This window comes from Oncorhynchus mykiss, chromosome 2, assembly GCF_057628025.1.
Source record: "Oncorhynchus mykiss isolate SJ-2025 chromosome 2, ASM5762802v1, whole genome shotgun sequence".
Taxonomy (NCBI): Eukaryota; Metazoa; Chordata; class Actinopteri; order Salmoniformes; family Salmonidae; genus Oncorhynchus; species Oncorhynchus mykiss.
In genome coordinates, this window is record NC_143023.1 from 13,445,961 (window position 1) to 13,456,905 (window position 10,945).

Genomic DNA, 10,945 nt, shown 5'->3' on the forward strand with positions numbered 1-10,945 from the left:
TTAAAATACATAAACTGCGATTGAAAAAGCATTTAAAAACATTACAGATATAGTCAGTTAGTTTCATTGATTGCTATATTTAAAATGAATCTATATGGTATGAACACCAATAAGGAACGTGGAGTTGGCCTCATATAGAAATACTGGGGAGCTTGCTTGCATGGACTGAAATTTTAAAACCATAGAAATCAATGACTTGGGGATACTTGTGAGAAATAGGTCTAAAATAAAATGACAGACATAGGGGCCCATTAAAAAAGATATATCATATTTCTGTAAAAAACGATTCTGGCATTACTGTTCCCTTTCCTTACTAAAGAGTTTGAATTTAATCATATTGTCATTCCTTAAACTGGCTAATAAATGATGTCGACTTTTAAAACGATTTCTTCCGGTTAAATAATGTAACTGTACTTGGGTTTGACTGTAAATAACTGGATAAATATTGTTCTTCAACTCCCAAACCATTTTTTAGAGAGAGATTAGATACAGCATTTTGCATAGCTGGAGCCATCTTGATAAGATGCAAGTACAGATAGGTGCTCATCCCAGTAACACTGAGAAATGCAGGAATGACAGTCAGTGGTAAGGCAATACAGTGATCTTAAAATCTCATAATAGTCTATTCCAGGACTCTCCAACCCTGTTCCTGGAGAGATACCCTCCTGTAGGTTCACTCCAACCCCGTTCCTGGAGAGATACCCTCCTGTAGGTTCACTCCAACCCCGTTCCTGGAGAGATACCCTCCTGTAGGTTCACACTCCAACCCTAATCTAACACACCTGATTCTAATAATTACATGGTTATAAACTGAACCAGATTAGTTACAACTGGGGTTGGAGTGAAAAGCTACAGGAGGATAGATCTCCAGGAACAGGGTTGGAGTGAAAAGCTACAGGAGGATAGATCTCCAGGAACAGGGTTGGTGAAAAGCTACAGGAGGATAGCTCTCCAGGAACAGGGTTGGAGTGAAAAGCTACAGGAGGATAGATCTCCAGGAACAGGGTTGGAGTGAAAAGCTACAGGAGGATAGATCTCCAGGAACAGGGTTGGAGAGCCTTGGTCCATTTCTATCAATGAGTGGTCCCATTCCAAGCAGCTCCATGGTCCAAGGAAACAGAATGTATACAACACAGACCATGTCTCCTACAAAAATGGTCCCACTGCTAAGAATAAAAGCTCTGAATAAGCTGTTAAAACTACTGGAGATTCCTTTCCTTCCTTTAAGCAGATATAAGGTGGCCCTCTGATAGTCTTAGTGTGTTGCCTGTTTGCGTGTGTAAATGTGGGAGAAAGAGACACCAGTGTTACACTCGTTAGGTATCCCTGGGCCTAGTCTGCTTCGTTCTGTTCCCTGTTGAGTTTCTCGGCCTCTGCCACAGGGGCCCCACCGTTGCTTGCGGCTTGCTGGTTGGTCTTTTTAAAAGGAAAACCCCTGGTCTTCACAAACCAGCCAGCATCCACCAGGAATGCCACAGTGGCCAGGAAGCCAAATGCCTGAAAATAAATAGTAATAAGTTATTACTAAGTATTAACATTAGTAAAACATCTTGTAACAAACAAACAAAAAGGTTATCCTTTCAATCTAAACCCAGCTTGGTTTGGGCTGATATTTTGCCTTCATTTGAAAAAACAGTAACCAGGACCCTGAGGTATGAGGACAGTCTGAGTGAAGATGTTCATTTACCACAGCAGCATTCTCCAGGTCAGTTCCACCATTATCTGAGGCAAACACAATGGAGGCGATGAGGAAGAATGCAGCCATCAAAGCTGTGTACACAAAGTCCTGCAAGAGACAAGTCAGCATGGTTATATACACCAGCATACATTTAAATGGGAATACAAGTATCCTCACACACACACACACACACACACACAAAGTCTTATGAATGATAAACATACAAATGTTAGGCAGGTCAGTGGGCCTCATGTATCAACATATGTGTATATTCATACACACACACACACAACTCACCAGGGAGGGCCAGCAACTGATGCCCACTCTCTTGTGCAGGGTGGTAGCGAGGAGGATGAGGAGGAGAGCTGTGAAGAGGAAGGCTGTGCAGCTGACAAACTCAAAGAAGTACAGCGGAGAGCAGCTCATACAGTTCGTCACTACCTCTTCAAGAATGAAGGCCACAAACGACAGGAGCTGAGGACACACAAGTCAAAACTAACTGACTACCCCAGTCTCAACAACAGATGGCACTGTAGTACTACCAGAGCTAAAAAATATATATATATATTTTTTTTTAACTAGGCAAGTCAGTTAAGAACAAATTCTTAATTTCAATGACAGCCTAGGAACAGTGTTCAGGGGCAGAATGACAGATTTGTAACTTGTCAGCTTGGGGATTTGAACTTGCAACCTTCCGGTTACTAGTCCAATGCTCTAACCATTAGGCTACCCTGCCGCCTACCCTAAATGGGAAGTTGTGTTTTTTGTCTCAGATATAAAACAGGTTAGAGGTAATTTAGTGTCGTCAAACATGCTTGAGTACTGATGAACTCAGGATTTTGTCTTCTGATGCTATATTTATATGTTGTGCCAATATAGTGACATCAGTAGAGTTGACTGAAGAATTGAGTGACTATCATAGCCCTATGTAAATGAGGGTATATGTAAATGTCTATATACTTCATGTGTTGTTCAGAGTTGGGCTTGGAGGAAGGGACAACTCTTTAATGTAATCTCCACAATGAGAGGATTCTTCTGGTGTGACCATCACAGTGTTCTTAAAAGCTCATCACAGCGTGATGGAAGCACCACATACTGGCTCTATTCATACCGCACCACACACAAAATAGCTTTTTCATGTTGCCATTAGAACGGTGACCAACTAAAGGATCCACCCCTTTACAACACCCACAGACCCCATTTTGATTTCTCAATAGCCACTACTAATAAATATTCCTAAGAAAGGCCACAAGGCCAGCAAAAACACACTTGAACTGACTCATGCGGTTCCTGCTTTTTGTTTTCGTTTCCTTATCTATTGTTTGGAAGGAACAGGCCAGACAGCATACTGCTCTGAGGATCTGTTCCCACGCCAGACAGCATACTGCTCTGAGGATCTGTCCCCACGCCAGACAGCATACTGCTCTGAGGATCTGTTCCCACGCCAGACAGCATACTGCTCTGAGGATCTGTCCCCACGCCAGACAGCATACTGCTCTGAGGATCTGTCCCCACGCCAGACAGCATACTGCTCTGAGGATCTGTCCCCACGCCAGACAGCATACTGCTCTGAGGATCTGTCCCCACGCCAGACAGCATACTGCTCTGAGGATCTGTCCCCACGCCAGACAGCATACTGCTCTGAGGATCTATCCCCACGCCAGACAGCATACCGCTCTGAGGATCTGTCCCCACGCCAGACAGCATACTGCTCTGAGGATCTGTCCCCACGCCAGACAGCATACTGCTCTGAGGATCTGTCCCTACGCCAGACAGCATACTGCTCTGAGGATCTGTCCCCACGCCAGACAGCATACTGCTCTGAGGATCTGTCCCTACGCCAGACAGCATACTGCGCTGAGAATCTGTCCCCACGCCAGACAGCATACTGCTCTGAGGATCTATCCCCACGCCAGACAGCATACTGCTCTGAGGATCTATCCCCACGCCAGACAGCATACTGCTCTGAGAATCTGTCCCCACGCCAGACAGCATACTGCTCTGAGGATCTGTCCCCACGCCAGACAGCATACCACGCTGAGGATCTGTCCCCACGCCAGACAGCATACTGCTCTGAGGATCTATCCCCACGCCAGACAGCATACTGCTCTGAGGATCTGTCCCTACGCCAGACAGCATACTGCTCTGAGGATCTGTCCCCACGCCAGACAGCATACTGCTCTGAGGATCTGTCCTCACACTATTCAGCTAGACAGTGCTAAATGGCTACCGAAAACTAAACGATAGACAGCAAACATGTTCTCACTGTAATACGGTGCTGAGCAGAATGTGCCATATGTGTGTGTGTCTATAAAAACAGTGGCTAAACTGTACAGTATGTAGGCCTTTGTTCCATATTACAAGGTAAAATGCACCATGGTCTGTTTCCCCCGGCCATAGTGTTAATGAAGCCACAGCTCTATATCTGCAGTTTATTACATGACCCTACAGTCTGACATCAACACTGTTATAAAGACTGGGCCTCCTACTCAAGAGGACATCTTCTGCAGCACCTTTAACACTTTCTTTACAGTCTGTTGTGTGTGTGTGTGTGTGTGTGTGTGTGTGTGTGTGTGTGTGTTTAACTATTCTTGTGGGGACCAGTTAAATAAAGGTTAAACCAAATTGAATTTTTATTTTTAAGTACCCACAAGAAGAGTAAATAAACAACAATTTTGACCAATTGGGGACATTGAATGTCCCCACAAGGTCAAATGCTATTTCTACGGGGTTTAGGGTTAAGGTTAGAAATAGTGTTCAGGTTAGAATACGTTAAGCGTTAGGAGCTAGGGTTAGGTTTTTGGGATAAGGTTAGGGTATGAGTACAGGTTAGGGAAAATTAGATTTTGAATAGCACTGAATTGTGTGTTCCCACAAGGTTAGCTGTGTAAGACTGTGTGTGTTCCCACAAGGTTAGCTGTGCAAGACTGTGTGTGTTCCCACAAGGTTAGCTGTGCAAGACTGTGTGTGCTCTCCACAAGGTTAGCTGTGCAAGACTGTGTGTGCTCTCCACAAGGTTAGCTGTGTAAGACTGTGTGTGCTCTCCACAAGGTTAGCTGTGCAAGACTGTGTGTGCTCTCCACAAGGTTAGCTGTGTAAGACTGTGTGTGCTCTCCACAAGGTTAGCTGTGTAAGACTGTGTGTGCTCTCCACAAGGTTAGCTGTGTAAGACTGTGTGTGCTCTCCACAAGGTTAGCTGTGTAAGACTGTGTGTGCTCTCCACAAGGTTAGCTGTGTAAGACTGTGTGCTCTCCACAAGGTTAGCTGTGCAAGACTGTGTGTGCTCTCCACAAGGTTAGCTGTGTAAGACTGTGTGTGCTCTCCACAAGGTTAGCTGTGTAAGACTGTGTGCTCTCCACAAGGTTAGCTGTGTAAGACTGTGTGCTCTCCACAAGGTTAGCTGTGTAAGACTGTGTGCTCTCCACAAGGTTAGCTGTGTAAGACTGTGTGTGCTCTCCACAAGGTTAGCTGTGTAAGACTGTGTGTGCTCTCCACAAGGTTAGCTGTGTAAGACTGTGTGCTCTCCACAAGGTTAGCTGTGTAAGACTGTGTGTGCTCTCCACAAGGTTAGCTGTGTAAGACTGTGTGCTCTCCACAAGGTTAGCTGTGTAAGACTGTGTGCTCTCCACAAGGTTAGCTGTGTAAGACTGTGTGTGCTCTCCACAAGGTTAGCTGTGTAAGACTGTGTGTGCTCTCCACAAGGTTAGCTGTGTAAGACTGTGTGCTCTCCACAAGGTTAGCTGTGTAAGACTGTGTGCTCTCCACAAGGTTAGCTGTGTAAGACTGTGTGCTCTCCACAAGGTTCTATGAACACACAACTCTAGCAAAGTGTTGTGTTGCAAGAGAAAGAGCAGAGAGTTAAAAAGCATTAGATTTGAGGGTTCTTTGTGGCTTTAAGCGGGAAATGCTTTAAATGACATTAAAATCCACAGATATTTATGTCCAATGAGCTTGCCAAGCATTCTTGCAATGTTGATCATATTTGGAGGAATCCATCGTTTCTCTCACACACAGTAAGAAGGTCAAACAGCAAGGCTTAAAATAACCCTGGTAATGACATTTTGCATCTGGCTGCTAATTTCATTTGCAGTGCACCGCTAGATGGTATTGCTAACACCTGACTCTGATTAGCTTGACTAAGGACCCAGTGATCTGAGGAAGACAGAGCCGTGTCATCACTGTCTGTCTCCAGACTGCAGTTCCACAAGAGACAAACTCTGAACCAACTCAGATTTCCTGCTTCAGAAGGAGATGAAATTAATTTAAAAATTGCCTGGACTAAGAGCTCAATCACAAACTATGGCAACTAGTAAACCTCCACCCCTAACCTGCTTACTCACAGGCCAACCTAATAGTACAAGAGGTGCCCTCACCCAAACAAGCCCTCCCTCTGCAGGGAAAGAGTTTGTTTCAAGATCTTGTTAACTGGGGAGAAATACAAGATAGCAGCCATAAACCATGTGATTTGAATTCAATTGAAGATCACATTTCACTGCAGTTAGGAAGGCAGTCAAATAGTTGAAGCCTTGACATTGGGGTCTAGGAATAAGAGTAAGCCATTCATGATATCCAGTTCAAATGTAGACATGTCACAGCTCTGCCACTTGTGATGACCAGCGGGACACAGAAAGGGGTCAAACATGAGTCAACAGCAGTCTCCTGTAGTATCCTCATCCAATTCAACAGCAGTCTGCTGTAGTATCCTCATCCAATTCAACAGCAGTCTGCTGTAGTATCCTCATCCAATTCAACAGCAGTCTGCTGTAGTATCCTCATCCAATTCAACAGCAGTCTGCTGTAGTATCCTCATCCAATTCAACAGCAGTCTGCTGTAGTATCCTCATCCAATTCAACAGCAGTCTGCTGTAGTATCCTCATCCAATTCAACAGCAGTCTGCTGTAGTAGCCTCATCCAATTCAACAGCAGTCTGCTGTAGTATCCTCATCCAATTCAACAGCAGTCTGCTGTAGTATCCTCATCCAATTCAACAGCAGTCTGCTGTAGTATCCTCATCCAATTCAACAGCCGTCTGCTGTAGTATCCTCATCCAATTCAACAGAATTCCAAGCTGTAGTATCCTCATCCAATTCAACAGCAGTCTGCTGTAGTATCCTCATCCAATTCAACAGCAGTCTGCTGTAGTATCCTCATCCAATTCAACAGCAGTCTGCTGTAGTATCCTCATCCAATTCAACAGAATTCCAAGCTGTAGTATCCTCATCCAATTCAACAGCAGTCTGCTGTAGTATCCTCATCCAATTCAACAGCAGTCTGCTGTAGTATCCTCATCCAATTCAACAGCAGTCTGCTGTAGTATCCTCATCCAATTCAACAGCAGTCTGCTGTAGTAGCCTCATCCAATTCAACAGCAGTCTGCTGTAGTATCCTCATCCAATTCAACAGCAGTCTGCTGTAGTATCCTCATCCAATTCAACAGCAGTCTGCTGTAGTATCCTCATCCAATTCAACAGCAGTCTGCTGTAGTATCCTCATCCAATTCAACAGCAGTCTGCTGTAGTATCCTCATCCAATTCAACAGCAGTCTGCTGTAGTATCCTCATCCAATTCAACAGCAGTCTGCTGTAGTATCCTCATCCAATTCAACAGCAGTCTGCTGTAGTATCCTCATCCAATTCAACAGCAGTCTGCTGTAGTATCCTCATCCAATTCAACAGAATTCCAAGCTGTAGTATCCTCATCCAATTCAACAGCAGTCTGCTGTAGTATCCTCATCCAATTCAACAGCAGTCTGCTGTAGTATCCTCATCCAATTCAACAGCAGTCTGCTGTAGTATCCTCATCCAATTCAACAGCAGTCTGCTGTAGTATCCTCATCCAATTCAACAGAATTCCAAGCTGTAGTATCCTCATCCAATTCAACAGCAGTCTGCTGTAGTATCCTCATCCAATTCAACAGCAGTCTGCTGTAGTATCCTCATCCAATTCAACAGCAGTCTGCTGTAGTATCCTCATCCAATTCAACAGCAGTCTGCTGTAGTATCCTCATCCAATTCAACAGCAGTCTGCTGTAGTATCCTCATCCAATTCAACAGCAGTCTGCTGTAGTATCCTCATCCAATTCAACAGCAGTCTGCTGTAGTATCCTCATCCAATTCAACAGCAGTCTGCTGTAGTATCCTCATCCAATTTAACAGCAGTCTGCTGTAGTATCCTCATCCAAGTCAACAGCAGTCTGCTGTAGTATCCTCATCCAATTCAACAGCAGTCTGCTGTAGTGTCCTCATCCAATTCAACAGCAGTCTGCTGTAGTATCCTCATCCAATTCAACAGCAGTCTGCTGTAGTATCCTCATCCAATTCAACAGCAGTCTGCTGTAGTATCCTCACCCAATTCAACAGAATTCCAAGCTGTAGTAGCCTCACCCAATTCAACAGAATTGCTTTTAAAGACACCCCCACCCCGAACATATGCGCACCACACACACACGCTGACTTAAGCACGGCTGCTCTTTCATATAGGCAAACACGGTTTTGTCTAAAATGGTTTCCGACCCAGTCTCCTCTTTAATATGTGAGCTAGGTGATATGTCCAACTGTCCAATTGGAGTGCTGTTTTAGACAAGCTATATAGAGCTAAAGATACAGGATCTGATGTCAGCTACCCTCAACTGGTTACAGCAGCTCCATAGTGACTGATCTGGACTCTGAAATCTGAAAAACAACTTAGCTGTCTTAGGCCTGACAATCAGTTAAAGGATCCTGAGGGTCATCTCTATGCTGACAAATACCCCAGGCCATCATGAAGGGGATGTGGGAGGACTGGTGGTGGTGTGATGAGTGTGTTCTGATGGGTGCATCATCGCTGTTGCAACTGTTCTATAGAATGGTCTGATTTTCACATTTCAAGGAATAATCAAGAAAAACAGCTGACAATGGTCACACCCTAAGAAAGACAAAGGTTATGATTTACAAACTGGCCTGTTAATTGTGGGATAGACAACCCCCAGTTTCTGGGAGCCGGATCCAGTTACATACAAAACAATGGTAGCATTTGAAAATCTGCATATTCTATTTACTACACGCAGACCATCCACTTACAAGGAACGTGGTATCATAACTGGCAAGGGAGATAGTATGTAAAATGTCTAAGTATAAACACCTAACTTGTTCATCTGGTCTTATCTGGAGCACAAAGTAAACATGTGATGACACCACTAGATAAATGTCATATTGTCACCAGAGTTGATCTAACCCTGTTTTACTACTTGGTGCCATCAGAACAGACAGACAGATAGGAAGACAACCTTCTGGTCTCTCCTCTGAAATACACAGAGCAAAAATATAAAATGCAACCATTTCAAAGATGTTACTGAGTTACAGTTTATATAAGGGAATCAGTCCATTTAAATAAATGCATTAGGTATGCAGCTGTTGGTCACAGATACTTTTTTTTTTTAAAGGTAAGGGCGTGGATCAGAAAACCAGTCAGTATCTGGTGTGACCACCATTTGCATCATGCAGTGTGACATCTCCTTCACATAGAGTTGGCCAGGCTGTTGTGCGAAGTTGCTGGATATTGGCGGTAACATGAACACAGTGTCGTGCATGTCGATCCAGAGCATCCCAAACGTGCTCAATGGGTGACGTCTGGCCATGGAATAACTGGGACATTTTCAGCTTGCAGGAATTGTGTACAGATCCTTGCGACATGGGGCCGTGCATTATCATACTAAAACATGAGGTGATGGAGGATTAATGGCACGACAATGGGCCTCCAGGTCTCGTCCCGGTGTCTCTGTGCACTCAAATTGCCTTAGATAAAGTGCAGTTGTGTTCATGGCCCACAGCTTATGCCTGCCCATACCATAACCCCCCCACCACGGGGCACTCTGTTCACAATGTTGACATCAGCAAACCGCTCGCCCACACCATAACCCCCCCACCACGGGGCACTCTGTTCACAACGTTGACATCAGCAAACCGCTCGCCCACACAACGCCATATACAGGACAGGGTCTGTGGTTTTGAGGCCGGTTGGACGTACTGCCAAATTCTCTAAAACGATGTTGAACATTCAATTCTCTAGCTACATTCCTGCAGTCAGGAATGTCCACCAGAGTCAGTCAGCATGCCAATTGCACACTCCCTCAGAACTTGAGACATCTGTGCGATTGTGTTGTGTTACAAAACTGCACATGTTAGAGTGACCTTTTGTCCCCAGCACAAGGTACACCTGTGTAATGACTGTGCTGTTTAACCAGCTTCTTGATATGCCACACCTGTCAGGTGGATCAATTATCTTGGCAAAGAAATGCTCACTAACAGGGAGGTAAACAAATTTGTGCCAAACATGTTAGAGAAATAAGCTTTTTGTGCATAAGGAAAATGTCTGGGATCTTTTATTTCAGCTCATGAAACCAACACTTTACATTTGTTTGTTCAATGTTATGCTTGGATTAAGACTTGCCCAACACAGTAGAACATTAACAATAACAGTATCATAACAAGAACTATGACAAGAATATGACTTACCACTTCCACCACCTTTATCAAACATCTGACTTTATCCAAATTATCTGTTGGTACAATTAACCACTTTTTGGATTTGGTCTCTGAAACTGTTGTTGGACTGTAGACTGGTTCCGCGGCAGCCATGGTGTGACTGAAATGAATAGATTTGAAGAAAAAAGTACAACTTCAATAAGACTGCAACTATGTACTTCATGTTACAGTGTAGGCCTATAATTTATTAACAGTATCAGACCCGCGGCAAACTACAGAGCGAAAGCGAAAGCGTGGCATTTTGTTAACTTCAAAAGTCACGATGGAAGAAATAACTTGTTGTTAAATTTAGGGTAGCCTGTCACTGGACATTTACAAGTATCGACTGATACTGACTCAATGTAGTCGAAAATTCATCGCCTCCGTACTCAACTCCATCGGGTATCTTTGCTAGGGTAGACTGCATCAAACACTCACATAAGTGAGAACATGCAGCTAATAAAGATTCAATCAAATTGAAAGGGGAAACTAATAAAGGCTATAAAAGTATAAACGATGGACTCACGTGTCAAATTTGGAACAACCAACTGAATAGGTATGCCTTGGCGATAGATATCGTATTTCCACGACTTTCCAAAGCAATGCCCTTTGTTGTTGCGTTCTTGTTTAAAACCTAGATCCACACTTCCGCAAATGAACGGCTTGTCTACACCCCTGTCGTTAACAGAAGAGTATGGGGGGTTACAAGTGCCAGAATTAAGCTTAGGCAACTGTACCACCGTGTGGCTGTTGCCTACCATTGAA

At 44.1% G+C, this 10,945-nt stretch overlaps 1 protein-coding gene across 1 annotated transcript; it reads right to left on the bottom strand.

The window, feature by feature from the left end:
* On the bottom strand, positions 1-10,945 carry LOC110490474 (CKLF-like MARVEL transmembrane domain-containing protein 6). The gene is made up of 5 exons (XM_090189209.1): positions 10,707-10,945; positions 10,172-10,301; positions 1,976-2,152; positions 1,688-1,786; positions 1-1,497 (listed from the first exon to the last, which is right to left on the bottom strand). Exons 2-5 carry the CDS (start codon positions 10,292-10,294, stop codon positions 1,333-1,335), a joined length of 564 nt encoding a protein of 187 aa, XP_090045335.1. The 5' UTR covers positions 10,295-10,301; positions 10,707-10,945; the 3' UTR covers positions 1-1,332.